An 18,959-nucleotide genomic window follows, 5' to 3' on the forward strand; every position below is an offset into this window, starting at 1 on the left:
TATAAAAATAAAGATAAACAAAGATAAATGTTGTAGTTGATGTAGGATCTTTTATTATGAAAGAGAAAAAGAAAGAGAAAGAGATGTGGATTGTTGCATTTTATCAATGCATTTCAAAAGATTTTGGTATAGATTAATTGATGATGAAGAATAGTGTGGTTGTCATGGATGACAATGTTGTTCAAGGTCTTTTTTTTTCCTTTATTTTCTAATATGTTTTTATCTTCTTTTTTCTGTATATCTCTATAATCTCTTTCTTCTTTCTCTCTTTCTCTTTTTTGTTTGTTTTCAATTTTCTAGATATTTTTTGGTATTGATGTCCCATACTTCTTTTCATATAAATTCTTTGAAATATATATAAGGCCACCTAGCTTGGAAAAAAGTTCAGAAACTCTTGGTGAGTTGAGAGGATTGATAGGAGTTTAATCAAAGTCATATAGTTTCATAGTAATTAAGAGCACTAATGGGTCTTTCAAATATTCTAAGTAAATGATTGGTTATTTAATGAAAAAGATAATAATCACTTTATATATCATACTTAAGATAAGTTGATTCATGTTTATTTTTAATGATAAAAAGATACATATTGTGCTTACATGCTAATAATTTTTTTAAACTGATATCTATGCACTTGATACTAAGGATAAAATACTACGAAGACCAGAAGAAGTGATATTGGATCAAATTTTGACAACATGGTATATTCCTCGGTTTTAAAATATAGACATTAGATTTGAGAGAATAGTGAATGATAAATGATAAATTAGGTTTCAAGCTTGTTTTCTTTAATTATACTCAAAATAGATCCAAAAGCCACCACTCATTCTAAATCGGTCTACATGAGGTCATATCAATACAATTCAAATTCACTCATCACATAAAAGTTATGATCTAGAAAATAATTAAACAAACATCCACACATATTCAAAATTAAAATTTAATAAACAACAAGTATAAACATCTAAATTATATTTACAAACCAAGTTTCAAAAGAATATTAACCAAATGTTTGTTATAATTATTATTTTTTTATGAAATCAAATGTTGACATCCTGAAGATGACTCTATCAATATAATAACAGTTTATTAGATTACTAATAAAGTGTATTAAAATGATATTTCTTGAGACACCTTTCAATTTATAGATCGATATTCACAGAAAACAAAAGTGATATATATTTTTTTTAAAAAAAAAAAACAAAGTGGTGTATCAAACTTATCTAGTATCTTTCAACTTTCAATAAACATGACATGTTTAAGGATTGTGTTATCCCTAGGTTAATTCTTGGATTAAAAAAAATCAATCAACATACATACAAACAATCACGAAAAAAATAAATTATTGTTGTTTCAAACATCTGAGGGACAAGATGCATATAAAAATCTTACCATCACCAAGTTAATTATTTGATAAAGAAAATAATTAATACACATCCAAACCAAAACTAAAAATAAAAACTTTCTTAATATAAAAATAATCCTACCATTTATTTAAAAAAAAATAATTGAAAACCTTTGTTCGAGCATAAACTCCACCACAACTGAACGTGCATGTGTGTGTATATGTGTGTGTGTGTGTAAGTTCACACTGAGTTTAAACAATTATACCTTAGACAATCCTATTCCAATCTCAATGTGGATTGTTGAGTATAACCTTATCGCACCTTAGAAAATAAATTTGTCATGGCTTTATATCCCAAAGTTGCCATACAATGATGCAAACTCCAATACTTCAATATATCATAAAAAACATGTACAAACAATCTTAAGTAATAAAGGGAAGGGGAAAAGGTGATTTTGAACTTAGAACATAATTAAAAATCATTCAAGTAATGTGAATGCATGGGAATCATGCATTACCCTATTGATAGGTGTGTGAGGTGCACAACATATGAATCTCCTGTTTTGATACTATTTTTTTTTTATTTTTTAGGTGCTTTTATGTTGGATTTTATGGTTAAAATGGCAGAGACAGGAATTGTCATGAGTCTGGGATTTTTTACTTGATTGTAGGTAGAAATTTACTAGAATTTTGGTTTGATTTTAGTTAAACAAGGGATGGTATTTTCAACCTAGTTTTTGCGTATTGATGGATCAATACTTCGATTTTATGATGGAGATAAGTTTTCAGGATTGTTGGGTTATATAACTACCAATCTATTTGGCTCGGGGAAAATAAAAAAATGACATAGTTGATGGTGTGTTTTGGATGGAGAGAACAATGATTAAAGGTTATTATATATACCAGGTGAGAGAGATCAAGAGGTTTTGATTGGAGTGGATAGAAAGGAGGTTGTGTTGTTGGTTATGAACTGAGATGGTTAATTTGATAGCTTTTAATTAGTGGTTATAAAAAATTATCTTAAGAAGCGTAGAATTGCAAATATCATATAAAACAATAATATAAAAATACTATGTTGAAACTAACATTAACAACAAAAATCTTTCCCATAAGATTGTAATCCTTTATTACTAATATTATTTTTGTTGGAAAAAAGTTCTAGAAACCATAACCACACAATCTCTCTCTCTTTTTCTCCTTTACTAAAAAAACCCATGTTTGTTCTTCTTCAAAGAACCACAACTTTTGCATTGAAAAAACTCATTTATGATTTAAAAAAGTAACCACTAAAGAGTAAAGATAAAGATTATCTAAAGAATTCAAGCAAGCAAAATAAATTGGTTTTTAATGATCATCTCTTCTAGATGTTGGGTTAGCTCAACCCTTTATATTTGTCCCCTTGCTTGTTGTTCAACTTGTCCTAGAGGTATAGGATGGTGACATTGAAGGTAACCTGTAAAGCATCGTATTTCTAGGCATGTGATTGGTTACCTTTTAGGAAGGTTGTTGAGCTATATATTTGGCATGAGCTATAAAAATGGATACATGTGATATTGTGCTGAAAGTGTAATAGCATCGTCCGTCGTGTCCATTACAAGCCTGTGAAGGTAAATATATCAGGAATGGCAGCAAAGATATAAGATGCTTGAGAGTACAATGAGTTCGTCCATGTGCATCTCTTTGTGCTTAAAGGAATTAGACGATGAGGAACGATGAAGAACTATAGCATAGTATGTGTAGTTGAGACCGCTCAATTAGCCCTAGAGCTGGCAATTTGATGTCAGATTCTTTATAGCTATATAATTGGCCTCTATCTATGAATTGTGCTGATTATCGGTTAATCATAATGGCTTTGTTTTCACCAATTTGTTTGTAAAATTGCATCAATATTGACTAATGAAACAATATTAAATATGATCCTACCGGATATGCTAATGTATTTTAATCAATCAGGTTTTTAGTAAAACTTACCCATCTTTCCTAGTAATTAAATTACCATTTTATATTGATATAGTGAGTTTCAAGTTTACGCAACCTCTTATTGTCCCCTAATCGATAACAACTCCTGGTTAATTTAACCGCTATCCATCAGTTTTAGCCTTATTTTTCTTGTTTAGTAGTAAACTAGTGTTCTCAATTAGTCAATGTAAACACAGTTAAAAATTCATATGCAAGAACGACATCAACGCATCACCCAACAATTTCCTTTTTACCTGCTGGGAAAATTTTGCATTAATTGGCATCGAATGCATGGTTCTCTCTGAGCAATTTTCAGGCAAACTTCTGAGTTCAATCATAGCTACACAGCTAAGTTCAATCAGAGTTACTAGATATATTGGATTAGCTACGCAATGTTAGCAGGAAAAGGAACATCTGATATGGTATTGCTGTATGCCATAAGTATCAAGCCACGATCGATTAAATTGAAGATTACAAGCCCCAAAGGAGTACCTAGGCACTTGAAAGACATTCACATGCATTCGGTAATGGAAAGAACTGCCTTCAAATAGCTTCACAGCTTCGTGGGTTTGTGCCTATGAAATTACAAGGCATGTTAGAGATGGAAAGTGAAGCGGATATTATTTAAGAGGCATCAACAGTAACTTTTAATGTAGAAGGAGCTGTTCGATTACCTTGGAAAATATTAGAACCTTACTTTCAGAAAAGAAGAGCTTCTAAGAAAGTAATTCAAGACATGGGCAGGTAGAGTGACATCCTTGTGGTCGGTTTTCAACTTCAGATACTTCAAACTAGAAAATGGCGAAGGATGTTTATCTAGAGCAGCCGGAACCTCAGAGAGAATCTGGAAACACGGAAATTTCATATAAAATGAAACCAGATCAAAGGATGCTAACTAAGAAAGAAACCTTAGAGAAAAACAATGAAATTAGCAATTTAGTTATCAGTGAGCAACAAATGCAAGGTTATTATAAAATAAAAATCTCATCATGAAACCTGAACGTCGATAGATGATCATGATAACCAGTTAAACAGTAGTTGGATATAGCTAAAGAAAAAGTTGTCTTTACATGTTGACTCAGTCAGTCCGTTAGTTATTAATGATGTACAGACATGTTCTCGCATGAAAGTCCGCAGCAGAACAAGAATATAAAGGATTTGATATTTCACCAAATTAAACTACTGTATAAATTCTTTTAGCTATCTCCAACAAAACAAAAATAATTTAGTCATGGGTAAAATATGTGTGCAATGAGAACAAACACATTCTTTTAACTTGTAACACCACTTGAAAGCGATACATACAGAAAATTAATAATCTGTAAGTGACACTCCACAATACTTGAAACCAAAAATTGCAGCATTTGAAAATCCAGTTTTATCAAATATCAAAGTTGTGCAAGCCAATCAATCAAAGCCAGTAGCTGTAAACTTGTAAGGAAAAGATAGCTATAAAAGATGCATGGAATGTAAAATTCAATTATTCAAGGACATGTCACGTTTCAACATTACACTTGGAGGGTCAATCAGTTGCAGCACCAATGCCAAATTACTGAGCAAACTCATAGTATTAGAAAAGTAAAAATTCAATGTCAAAAAAACTTATGCCATCACATGCAGAATTTAACCCTGACTAATAGTTAAGATTACAGAGTTGCAAGAATATGAACCAAACCCCTCCTTACCTCAACCCCCCGACACACAAATCCTAAAGAGTTGTTATCAAACACACATGGGCTAAAGCACAAGCGAGTGACCGCACACGAAATCCTAAAATTCTTTCATGCAGTAAAGGGAATATATGTTGCCTCTTCAATATAAAACATAAAAGGAGGCATTTGTCAACTAAATTGGCTGCACTCTAGAGAATGAAGTGGTTGTTAATATGCTAGGAACTTTATGAAAGGTCAGCAAGACAAATCTAAATGAATGCACAAAAAGAAAATCATTTTCTTAAAGATGGTCATGCAAATTAAGAATTTAACCTTCTGCATAAATCTTTAAAGCAACAAAAATGGCAAGATTCACAATATTTGTAATGTTTACATGCCATCTGAACTTGCAGCCTTGTACCACAAACTTTAACAAATAAATCTCTTAAATGGTAGAATGTTTTAAGAAACACACCTCAATGATATTCATGGATAATGTCAAAGATTTTGCAATGCAGAACTGATGAAGCATCTTGATGAGATTGAGACCAAGCCCCATTTCATCTTCTTCTGAAATGTATTCATCTTCAACTTCATAGAATGGATAGTTATGACTGTGGTGGTATCTCTGCAACACTACAGTTACATCATCTAAGGAGGTAAGATTCACTTCAGACCAAAATAAAGGAGTGTTCCCATCAAACTTGAAACTGGTAAGCTTAGGAGCAAATAACATAACCTTGCATCCATGCATAATTCTACTACATCTCCAATTCAAAATTTCCAAGCTTTTCAGATTAAGAGCATGAATATTGAAATTTTCAATCGTGTCTAAGCATATATCTTCAATTTTCAGATTTTCAAGATTCGGGCAACTTGAGAAAATCTTCCCATCAAAATTCCGAGCCCCACCAAGATGCAATGTCTTCAGTGACTGTAACCCCAAAGATTTTGGCAAAGCTATGCCACCATCAACTTTCAATTTTAGGCTCCTCAATGATTCACATTCAAAGAAACAACGAGGCAACACAATTGGCATATCCCAATGAGCAGTATTTATAGATATCTCTTCCACGTGATGTTTAACTGCATAATATATCAACGATTCCACCAAACTACATCGAGTATCACGAAGTATATCTAAGGAAATCTTAACAGCCTTAAGGTTACTGCGACGTACTAAAACATGATAGATAAAGTCAGTGAAATTGTTCACCTCATCGTCATAATAATCTGAATTGATCAAGGATGAAAATGTCTCAAAATTGAAGTCGAGATAGGGATGAGATTTCCACACATTCATCCATCTTTTGGACAAAACACAGGTTTGAACAGCTTGTACTGCGTCCACAAAAGATAAAATGTGATGGAGAAGTACATTTGGTAGCGTGCTGATCCTGTCTTCATTGTTGTTCAGTGATGACCTCTTCCTAGTCCTTGGTTCCCCTGTTGGTTCTTCGTTGTTTTGAGGTTGTCTATCTGTTTCCAGTATGATTATTTCCATTTTTAATGTGGAGAGACAAGGAGATACCTATTGATTGAGAACTGCAAATTCCACAACACAAAAAGTAAACAAGGAAGGAATGTTACGAAGTCATCGAAATTTGAGAAAGAGTTATAATTACAGTTCAGTATCCTATCTATGGTGGATATTTCAAATTAACCATCACACTAAATTTTCTTCTAATTGTACTATCCAGCTTAATTATACTGCCAATATAATCTCTTGATTGGCTTAAAAATGAATTTGTTAATTTTCAGAGACTAGTTTATTGTTAGCATATGTCTCAAAACGTTATTTATAATAATACAGCATTTCATGCCAAAGTATATCTTTAAGAATTTTGATTCACCTTATAAACAAAATTTAATATAAAAAGTTCCATGAGAAAACAATGAAAAGAAAAGGGTATACAATTTGGATATCATAAACACAACTTCGTATTTTTCTATCTTTTCGTTCAAAAAAAAAATCTAGGATCAATATTACTATTATATTAAAAAATTAACATATGTTATTTCAGTCATAATATAATTTGTCATTTTTTTCTAGATAATGAATTCAAATGAGATTACGGGGTTTTAAAAACCTGATTAAAATCTATTGTTTTGAATCAATGACCTATGTCAAATTGTTTTTAGAAGAAAAAAATCTTATGCTTTGCTTGGATTAAAAGTGAGTGGAAATAAAAGGAATAAAAAAAGTAAACTTCGTTGTGTGTTAAAACTATACTCAAAATCTTCCAGTTTATGTAGATACCAATGGACACATCTATCTATCTATCCATAGGCAACAACCAACAAACCCCAATCTATTACAGGCTTAAAACAGTATGTGCTGAATGAATTTATTGCATACCCATTTGAATTCAAAGGGTTTTAAGGATACCCACCTGAGAATTTCGCCGGAGACGCGACAGTTGAGGGGAATTTGAGGGATTCGTATTTGTTTGTTTTGGTGAGGAAGTGTTAAAGTCGGCGGCTTTTCACTCGCTGTTTGGAGCGTATATAAACGATCAGGGACGGGTAGTAGAAAGTTAATGGAACTACAAATGCATACCTCTCCAATAAATTATATTTTCAATCAATTTCTCTAAGTTCAAAATACGGCAATTTTACTTTAAAACCAATCACATTCCTCTTTACAGTTCACTTCAAAAAATAAACAAGGTGAATTAATTTACTATTTTAAAAACATCTCCACGCCCAAACTTAAATATATTTAACCTAAAATAATAGATTTAATTTTTTAATTATATATTATTTAAAAAACTAATATTTAATATTATTCAATAACACTACATAAATTAGAAGAAAATTATAATTATTTTTAATAATATTTTATCTAATTTTATTGTACATTTAAAAAATCATGAAAACTATAATACTTATCAAATGAATTTCATATATAATAAAATTATAAATAGATTAATGAAACAATAAAAAATATTTAATATAAAGTATTATTTATTTAATGATGTAATAATAGCAGTTAAATTTACGATATTTAAATTAAAAATTCCAATATTAATTTATATCTTTTTTTTCTTATTTTATAATCTCAATTTAAAAAATATTTTTAATCAAATTTATTAAATTATTTTATATTCAACTTTAATTTCAATCACAGTTTTAACCAAATATATATAAATATCAAATTAATCTTGATTAAAAATATTTTTTATAAAACTAAATTTAATTTTGTTTATTCAATACCAAACACATGTTTAGAAGGTAGTCATTAGATCTCATGGAATGTTAAACATGCCTCTCCAATACGACAAGCTTCCTCGTAAGCTAGTACATATGTTATATGTATCATGATTTTTTCTAATTTTTTAATTGATTATTCAATAATTTTTAAATTTTGTTTCATATGTCATCCCACCTTAGTCTAATAAAAGCTCTACCATAAAAAAAATAAAATGTGATAATAAAAAAAGAAGGTTAAATGGTCTAACCAAATTAGATTAATAGTCATGCTCTTGACCTAAGTCAATATAATATAGCATCATCTTTTTATTTCACTTTATTTTTATTTTTTTTTATCCTTGAATAGTTTGTTATTTTGCATTTGAGCATCATCAAGTTAGGTATGTATTAAATGATAACAACTTAATAATTTTTTAAGAGTTAGATCATGTTTTAAGCTAGAAAACCAAATCAAGTTTAGTAAATTGATTATTTAGATTCAACTCAAACACAATTGAATTTGAAACTTAAATCATCTAAGAGATGATGTCATATAATAGGATAAAATCAATAAAAACAATTTTATATTGACTTTATTATTTTTTTTAAAATTATAATGAACAAACTTGTTCTCATAAAATTATCAAAATATCACCTCTAGTAAAATCTAATATATTCATTGTCAACCACAAGGGCATATATATATACACATTAAATGAAGAAACACCTCCCGAAAATGTATTCCCTAAAATTATACCATGTTATTATTATTAGAAATATACTAGTTAGCCGTGCTACATTGTGGGCTCACCTTTTATTTTCATAAAATATTAGATCTTAACAATGACGAGATCCAAGGCTATTTGGATCCAAGTTTATTTTTTGCCTTTCACAGCTAATGATCCAAGATTATTTTGGGTTATATAGCATGCAGGGTCCAATAATAGTTGGATCTTGGCGTGCCCAAGCACCACGTGTGCACTAGAGGTATACTCAACCACCAGGCAGACAGCACCAAGCATCACATGTGCACAGAGTGTGTCTAGCATTGAGGCATAGCCCAAGCGCCATGTAAATGCAGGAGGTGTGCCTACCCCCAGACAAGAGCCAAGTGTCACGTGTCCCTGCATGGTTTATTTTCGATAATAATAATAATATTAATAGTAATTTTTAATTTTATCTTTAAAATCAAATCTTTAGTTGTTTTCAATATTAAGAATAATTGTTTTTCAATTTAGTAATTATTTTATTAATAATATTGATTACTATAAAAATAATAATATTTATAACACAAAAAATTAATATTTTTAATATTAATACTTTTGATTATAGTAAAAATAATAATATTCATAACCCAAATAATACTATTTTTAATACCAAGAATATTTAGAATATAAATAATAATATTTTTTATATTAAAACTTTAATCTCTTATAAAAATAATAATATTTGAACAAAAATAATAATATCTTTGAGATGAATACTTTGTATTCTAATATTGAAAATGCAAATTATAATATTTTTTATATTAATACTTAGAATTGTTAAATATTTTTAATAATAATATGTCGTAGGCTCACTTTTTATTTTTAAAAAAATGCCATAAAATTTTATAATATAAATAATAATATTTTCTTTTAAATTTATTAATTATTTTATTAATAATATTAATTATAATAAAAATAATAATGTTTCTAAAAAAAATAATATTTAAAATCCTAAGACACATATACATTGAGTTTTAATGAAGAACCCAATAGAATTAGGTCTTTACACTAGACCCATTGATCATGGGTACTATCAACCGACCTTTTCCTCTTGAGTCTGGAGACATAACTTAAGCATCACTTGTCCCCAACCCAATGCAGCCAAAGTGCCATATGTGTGATGGGAGTGCCCAACCTAAAGACAAAAGTCCAGGTGCCACATGTGTGTTGGGGAGTGCTCTACCTAAAAACAGTTGCTCAAGTGCCATATATGCATAGAGTGTGTTAGAAGTACCCAACCCAAAGGCAGTTGCTCAAGTGCCATGTATGCGCAGGGTGTGTCCAGCACTTAGGCATAGCCCAAACACCATATATATCTACGTGGTTTTTCTTCGATAATAATAATAATTTTTTTTAAAATTTAATAATAATAATAATAATAGTAATAGTAATTTTTAATTTTACTTTTCAAATTAAATCTTTGGTTGTTTTTCCATATTAAGAATAAATTTTTCCTAATTTAGTACTTATTTTATTAATAATATTGATTATTATAAATAATAATACTTATAACACAAAAAATAATATTTTTAATATTAATACTTTTGATTATATTAAAAATAATAATATTCATAACACAAATAATACTATTTTTAATTCCAAGAATATTCATAACACAAATAATATTATTTATAGTTTCAAGAATATTTAAAACACGAATAATAATATTTTTTTATATTAAAACTTTGAATTATTATAAAAATAATAATATCATAACAAAAATAATAATATCTGCAAGATGAATACTTTATATTCTATGAAAAATAATAATATTGACAATGAAAATTATAATATTTTTTATATTAATACTTAGAATTGTTGAATATTTTTAATAATACTATGCCACGGGCTCACTTTTTATTTTTATAAAAAATGCCATAAAATTTATAATATAAATAATAATATTTTCTTTCAAATTTATTAATTATTTTATTAATAATATTAATTATAATAAAAATAATAGTATTTTTAAAATAAATAATAATATTTAAAATCTTAGGACCCATGAACATTGAATAATTGAGTCCTTACACTAGACCCATTAATCATGAATCATGACAATTGACTCATTTCCCTTGAGTCCGGAGCCATGACTTAAGCACCACTTGTCCCAACCTCATGCGGCTCAAGCGTCATGTGTGCGATAAGGAAATGCTCAACCCACATGCAACAATCTAAATACCACGTATGCGCTAGGGTGTGTCTAACACTGAGGCAAGAGCCAAAGCACCACGTGTGTGCTGGGATGTATCCAGCACTGAGGTAGAGCCCAAGCGCCATGTGTGTGTTGGGATGTGCTCAGCTCCTAAGCAGGCAACCCAAGCACCACGTGTGTGTATGGGTGTGCCCAGCAGCCCTCCAGTCTAGCGCTTGGATCTTATAGGATGTAGCCTCTCCACATGTCCTTACCAATAATACAGTTCACAATAAAAGCACTCATAATTTATAATATTCATGTTATAATACCGATCAATACAATTTACAATGAATAATATTCATGTTATGGTAAAATATTTATCACTTTTAGTTATAGTTAATAACTCACAACGAGAAAAGTTTTTGCAAAGGCTTGTCATAACTTAAGCTTTTATGCCCGAGTAGTTTAAAATTATAGATGAAAAGCATGTTGATCATTCTTTTTTACTTAGATATATCTATACGGGAGGCAGCCGAAACACCAAGTATGAGGAAAGGGTTCGCAATGCAAAGAAATTATATGAACAATAGCTTATATAATTTGAGAGAATGTATTATTTGATTGATCATTCTTAAAAAGCTAGGCAACACCTGTATTCTTGAATTTAGCAACAACAAAAAGCATTACAAAAGAAAAGCATTCAGCAAACAAACAACAAAACGATGCCTCATCAATGACAAAGAGTAAAGGTGCATTGCAAGACAGCCAAGTAAATTCTTGCTGTAGCAGTCAAAAGAGGCATGTAAATGTAGCTGGAGAACAGGTTATTATGTTGTTGCACGCACAAAAAGCAAGTGCAATCCTATTGATGGAGAATCCCTGCAAATGAAAAGGCAACCATTAGTGGTAGGAATTAAATGAATGGAAAAGGTGGGATGCGATGAAGAAGGGTATATGAAGGTGAATCTAATGTGTTGAGGTTGAAGAAAAGAGAGAAAAATAAGCCAGAAAGCACTTGTAAGTGATCTTACACTGACAGAGATGGAACATTAAGAAAATCTTAAAATTAAGAGCCAATAATGTTTCTAAATGTGCCTTGCACCCATTGTGTAGAATAATTTCCGATCAATTTATTTTTTGGTGTCTAAGTAATGACAACAGAGTTGATTAGTCATGGCATTCACGTCATTAAAACTTGCTGGATCTCAAGTATTAATTCTGTGGCACCTTCAGATGAAGTTAGGCGCTTTGGCCTGGTATGGTTGGGAAAACTTGTTGAATCTCTGGTATTAATTCTGAAGCTCAAAGCATGTAGATGTGGCATGGTGTTAAATTCAAGTTGTTTAGGTTTGGGATACACGTTATATTTTTATAAGATCTATTTTTTTAATTTTTTTCTAAGCCTAAAAGTGTTATTTTATTACACATAAAAATTAAAAAAACTTGAAATATTCTTCTTTAACAGCATATCCCTTTTTTATCTTAGAGTCAAATAAATATTTTTACTATTATAATTATTATAAAAATCCAAGAAAATTATTAGCCAACCTGTATGAATTTTATTGATTCTAGGGATAAAAGAGTGCTTTAATTGTGTTAAATTAGAAAATAAACATACACCCCCAAACAATCTTCTAATAACCACCAAGCAAAAAGAAAATACTCAAATACTTATAAACTAAAAACTTAAATTTAAATCACTAAAGAATAAAAAAATAAGGTATGACAAACAAAAAGATAACAATTATGCATTTTAGCTATCATAAAATAGAAAAGAAAAAAAAACCACAAATAATCCATTACCAACAACAATATAACAATTATATGACTATACACACCATATCATATGGAAAAAACCACAACTGCATATCTAGTTAAATAAGAAACAATCAAATTTAACCATTAAAAAATGTTTCACAAACCTCTTTAATGATGCAAGCACTATCCACTAGTTAAGGTATGTGAAACACATGCTAGCAGCTTTTTAATTAAAAATATAAAACTACAATGAAAAAATACTTAAAACCTAAATGGTCCTCTTAATTATATAAAATACTTATATAAAAATACCATAATAACCCTAAAAACAAAGTTTTTTTTTTTTTTAATCTTTTTTGAGATTAAAAGTGTTATTTTTTTGTATATGAAAATTAAAAAAACTTGAAATACCTTTATCTACCAGCCCATTATTTTTATATCTTAGGGATAAAAAATATATTATAAATATTATAAAAAAACCAAGAAAACCCTTAGTCAATACTCTAAATGTAAAAGATTATTTCAATTATGTTAGAATTTTTTTTTAAAAAAAAAAACTAACACCCCAAGCAATCTTCTAATGACAATTAAGCTAGCTAAAAGACTCAAATACCCCTAAACCAAGACTTAAATTTAACTCATTAAGAGGTAAAAAGATAATTTCATTATTATAATCCATTGTAATTTACATCTGCAGTTACAGTGAAATTCACATATCATTTAGCTTTTTTAATGTGGATTTAAAAAAAAATGTCACAAATTCAATTCACCAGAAGGGCATCATCGCATAACCCGACAATTTCCATTTTTATCTTTTAGGCAAATTTTGCATTAACTGGCATTGTATGCATGATTCTTTCTGAGCAAGTTTCAGGCAAACTGCTGAGTTCAATCAGAGCTACTCATATATTAGATTAACCATGCAATGTTTGCAGGAAAAAGAACAACGTATATGGTATTGCTCTAGGCTACAAGGATGAAGCCTCGATTTGCATGAAGATTACAAGCCTCAAAGGAACTTGAAAGACATTCACATGCGTATGGTAATGGAAAGAATAGCCTTCAAATAGCTTCAGAGCTTTGTGGGTTTGTGCCCTAAAAAATTACAAGGCATGTTAGCGTGAAACAGAAGCAGTTAATGTTTAAGAGGCATCAACAGTAACTTCAAATGTAGAAGGAGCTGTTCGGTTACCTTGGAAAATATTAGAAGCATACTTTCAGCAAAGAAGAGCTACTAAGAAAGTAATTCAAGACATGGGCAGGTAGAGTGGCATCCTTGTTGTCGGTTTTCAACTTCAGATACTTCAAATTAGAAAATGGAGAAGGATGTTTATTTAGAGCAGCCGGAACCTTGGAGAGAACCTGGAAACATGAAAAATTCATATAGAATAAAACCAGATTAAAGGATGTTCAACTAAGAAAGAAACCTTTGTGAAAAACGAGGAAATTAACATGTTAGTGATTCATTGAGCAACAAATCCAAGGTTATTGACTAACAATCTCATCATGAAACCTGATGTCCATAGATGATCATGATAACCAGTTAAAAATTAGTTGGGTATGGATGAAGAAAACAGTTTCGTCAGCCATTAGTTATTAATGATAAACAGACTTGTTATCCCACAAAAATCAGTAGCAGAACAAAAATATGAAGGATTTGATATTTCACCAAATGAAACTACTGTGGAAATTCTTTTAGGTATCGCTAACAAAATAATAATAATAATAATAATAATAATAATTTAGTGGTGGGTAAAATACGTATGAACAAGAACAAACATGTCCTTTTAACTTGAAACACTGGTTGAAAGAGACATGAGAAAATTAACAATTTGTTAGTGACCCTCGACAATACCTGAACCAAAAATTGCAGCACAAGAAGATCCAGTTTTATCAAATATTCAACGCTGTGCAAGCCAATCAATCTTGTGGTAAACTTGTAAAGAAAAATAACACTAAATGATACATGCTCAGATTATTGTATCTATGCCCAGCATTCCATCATGAAGGAGGGAGCCTTTGAGGTTAAGAACGTAAGATGCATTGAATGTAAAATTCAATTATTCAAGGACACGTCACATTTCAACATTATACTTTGAGGGTCAATCAGTAGCAGCACCATTGCCTAATTACAAAGCAAACTCAAAAGTTCACAAAGCTTACGTCATCACCTGCAGAATTGAACACTGCCTAGTAGGTAAGATTACAGAATTGCAAGAATATGACACAAATCCTAAAGAGTCCTTATCAAACGCACATGGGATAACACACAAACAAGGGATCACATGAAATCCTAAAACTCTTTCTTGCATTAAAGAGAATATCTTTCAACTCTTCAATGTAAGACATAAAAAGAGGCATTTTTCAGCTAAATTAGTGGCACTCTAGGGAATGAAGTAGTTGTTAGCGTGCTAGGAACTTTATGAAAGGTTAACAAGACACATTTAAACAAATGCACACTAAGAAAATCATTTTCTAAAAGATAGACATGCAAATTAAGAATACAACCTTCTGCACAAATCTTTAGAGCCACAAACATGACAAAATTCATGATTTTCTGATGATGACTTGCCATCTGAACTTCACAGCCTTGTACCACAGACTTTTGCAAGTCAATCTCTTAAATTATAAAATGTTTTAAAATACTCACCTCGATGATATTCATGGATAGTGTCAAAGATTTTGCACTGCAGAACTGATGAAGCATCTTGAGAAGATCCAGACAAAACCCCCCCTTGGTTTCATCTTCACCTGAAATGTATTCATCTTCATCTACATAGAATCGATAGTCATACCTGTAATGGTCTCTATGCAAGACTACATTTACATCATCTAAGGAGGTAAGATTCACTTCAGACCAAAGTAAAGGAGTGTTCCCATCAAACTTGAAACTGGTAAGCTTTGGAGCAAATAGCATCACTTTGCATTCAGTCTTAATTCTACTATATCTCCAATTCAAAATTTCCAAGCTTTTCAGATTAAGAGCGTGAATATTGAATTTTTCAATCGTGTCTAAGCATATATCTTCAATTTTCAGATTTTCAAGATTCGGGCAACTTGAGAAAATCTTCCCATCAAAATTCTGGGCCCCTCCAAGATGCAATGTCTTCAAAGACGGCAACCCCAATGATTTTGGCAAAGCTATGCCACCATCAATTCTCAATTTTAGGCTTCTCAATGATTCACAGTTAAAGAAACAACGAGGCAACACAATTGGCACATCGCGACAAGCAGTATCTATACATATCTCTTCCGCATGATGTTTAACTGCATAATATATCAAAGATTCTACCAAACTGTACCGAGTATGATCACATAAATCCAAGGAAATCTTAATAGCCTTAAAGTTATTGCGACGTACTAAAACTTGATTGACAAAATCAGTGAAATTGACCATCTCATCCTCATAATAATCTGAATTTATTAAGGATGAAAATGTCTCAAAATTGAAGTCGAGATAAGGATGAGATTTCCACACATTCATCCATCTTTTGGACAAAACACAGGTTTGAACAACTTGTACTGCGTCCACAAAAGATAAAATGTGATGGAGAAGTACATTTGGTAGCATGCTGATCTTGTCTTCATTGTTGTTCAGCGATGATCTCTTTCTAGTCCTTGATTCCATTCTATCTGACCAGCCCTGATGAATAAAAAAACATTAGAATTACTTATTACGATCCAATAAATGAGACTACGAAGAAAATAATTGTTAAAATCCATGCTTTGTTGTTCCGATTAAGCCAAATAATTTCCAAAACCAATAACCAACGAAGACAAATTGATTGATTTTACTGCATATCAATTTGAAATTAAAAAAATATTACCTGATTAAAATCTATTGTTTTGAATCATTGACCTAAGTCAAATTGCATTTGGAAGACAAAATCTTATGATTTGCTCGTATTAAAAGGAAAGAAAAAAAAAAGTTGAAGTAAACTTCTTTGTGCGTTAAAACTAAACTAAAAATCTTCCAATTTATGTAGATAACAATCAACCATAGGCAACAACCAATAAGCCCCTATCTATTAAAGGCTTAAACAGCCCGTGCTGCATGAATTTATTGCATACTAATTTGAATTTAAAGGGTTTGAAGGATACCCACCTGAGAATTTCGCCGGAGACGCGACAGTAAGGGGAATTTGAGGGATTCGTAGAATTTTTTTTTGTGGGGAGGGAGTGTTAAATTCGGCGGCTTGTCACTGTTTGTTGGGAGCAGCATATATAATGGATTAGGGACGGGTAGTAGAAAGTTAAGGGATAACTACAATTGCATTAAGGGATAACTACAATTGCATCCCTCTCCTATAAATTATATTTTCAATCAATTTCTCAAAGTTTAAAATCAGGCAATGGGTTACTGGTAAGAGTTTAGTATTAAAAGATTTATTTTTTTATATAGTTTTAAGTTTGAGTTCTCCAGTTTTTTTATAGTTTGATTATTAGATTAGACTTAATCCATTGATAATAGATGGATTTAATTTAAGTTATCAGAAAAATTACCAAATTAAGTTACTATTTTTCTTCAATCATATATAATATAATCTATATAAAGGAATATAATCTATATATAAAGGTTAAGGTTTTCATTTGTTAAATAATCATTTTTTGGTTTTCATTTGTTAAATAATCATTCTTTTTTTTTTCTTCTCTCATCTTGACTATTTGTATTAATTTGATAAGATTTACAAAAACGTTCGTATTGTGTATTGTGGAATATCACTTTGATTTTAGTAATTAAAGTGACAATAAAATAATTAATCTAGAGATAGAAAAATAAATTCTCACAAGTAAGTTTTTTCTTTTGATTTATATTGGTATCAGATCTATGACTTTAATATTATTTTTTATGCAATATATCTATTATTATATGAACGATAGAAGTAAATTTTGTGTTAAAAAAATACTTTCATTAAGAATTTTAAATTTACAAAATTTTATAAGTTATGAATTTATCTTTGCTATAATTAATCAGAAAAGACTTATTGCATAGCAATTATATAATTCTATTATCAATTCATGTGTAAATTAATGGTGAAAATAAAGATGTGAATGTTTCCATTTCCACTTCCAATTGACTACAATTACGGTAGTCAATTGGAGTCATTTAGCAGTTAATTAACCATCATTTGATAATTAAAAAAAATCAAACAAACACATATATGCATATATATTAACTACAATTTGGCAGTTAATATATATATTAACATATCTTTTAACATATATGTATATATTTTAATGGTAATTCAGTAGTTAATATATATTAACATTATTAATATATACTAATATTAAAAATAATATTAAGACAATTAATACTTTTTTTAATATAAATTATCAAATAACAGTGCTACTTTATTTAGTGTTAAAATTAATTGCTTAATTTCCACATATTTTTTTAATATATATGATGATACATACTTTAATTCAATATTAAGTATAATATTTATATACTTTTGGAATATTTTATTATAATGGATAGTCAACAACAAATCGATCAACATTGATATCATTTGTTGGGTTATGCCTTTAATCTTGTTCATAAAATTTAAGAGCACATTGATTATATGTATCATTAGATGAGTAGACAGGCTATATATGGTGTTTATGAATTTTACACGGAACATCAAATGTTAATTGACATAACTAAAAGATTGATGTCTTCTCCCAAGTGTAGGAGTGTCGAAGTAATAAATAACCCGACAAGACCGGGGTCGAACCACAGGGAGGTTAATTGTACAAATTATAAATAACAATAATACAACAACAATAACAATAACAACAACAACAATAATAATAGTAATAACAGCAATAATAATAATAATAATAATAATAATAATAATAATAATAATAATAATAATAAAGAAAAAGAAGAAGAAGAAGAAGAGAACTTTGAGATGGAATATTAACGTAAAGATTTAACAACGATAACAAACAATGTCAAGGTTAGAGGATCCACTAATGGTATGTCAAACAAGTATAGTATAAACTCTTATTATTCAATTGGAAACCACACACAAAAAAGGTTCCAATCAGATTATAGATTGTTAACATGATTACATAAGTCATCTTATTTAATTAATGCTAATACTTGTAAATCTCGTCAAGCATTCATGATTATAACTTATGTTAACAACAAATCAAGTTCCTTTCAT

The 18,959-nt window shown here is 29.7% G+C and overlaps 2 protein-coding genes across 4 annotated transcripts; both read right to left on the reverse strand.

The window, feature by feature from the left end:
• Positions 1 to 3,559: 3,559 nt before the first annotated feature.
• On the reverse strand, positions 3,560 to 7,590 carry LOC105136658 (F-box/LRR-repeat protein At3g26922-like). 3 transcript variants are annotated; one of them, XR_844393.1, is made up of 5 exons: positions 7,347 to 7,590; positions 6,170 to 6,498; positions 5,429 to 5,544; positions 3,976 to 4,145; positions 3,560 to 3,876 (listed from the first exon to the last, which is right to left on the reverse strand). XR_844393.1 is itself a non-coding variant. In XM_011042083.1 (4 exons), the coding sequence occupies exons 2-3, from the start codon at positions 6,455 to 6,457 to the stop codon at positions 3,987 to 3,989; spliced, it is 1,188 nt and encodes a 395-aa protein (XP_011040385.1). In that variant the 5' UTR covers positions 6,458 to 6,498; positions 7,347 to 7,590; the 3' UTR covers positions 3,560 to 3,876; positions 3,976 to 3,986. The 3 variants fall into 3 exon arrangements, 1 of the variants encoding a protein (XP_011040385.1); XR_844392.1 differs by having other exon boundaries at positions 5,429 to 5,589; XM_011042083.1 differs by having other exon boundaries at positions 5,429 to 6,498.
• Positions 7,591 to 13,667: 6,077 nt separating this feature from the next.
• LOC105136670 (F-box/LRR-repeat protein At3g26922-like) lies at positions 13,668 to 16,435 on the reverse strand. Its single transcript, XM_011042095.1, has 3 exons — positions 15,458 to 16,435; positions 14,000 to 14,169; positions 13,668 to 13,902 (listed from the first exon to the last, which is right to left on the reverse strand). The coding sequence occupies exons 1-2, from the start codon at positions 16,433 to 16,435 to the stop codon at positions 14,011 to 14,013; spliced, it is 1,137 nt and encodes a 378-aa protein (XP_011040397.1). The 3' UTR covers positions 13,668 to 13,902; positions 14,000 to 14,010.
• Positions 16,436 to 18,959: the final 2,524 nt, after the last annotated feature.

The sequence above is a fragment of the Populus euphratica genome, unplaced genomic scaffold (assembly GCF_000495115.2).
Source record: "Populus euphratica unplaced genomic scaffold, PopEup_1.0 scaffold133.1, whole genome shotgun sequence".
Taxonomy (NCBI): Eukaryota; Viridiplantae; Streptophyta; class Magnoliopsida; order Malpighiales; family Salicaceae; genus Populus; species Populus euphratica.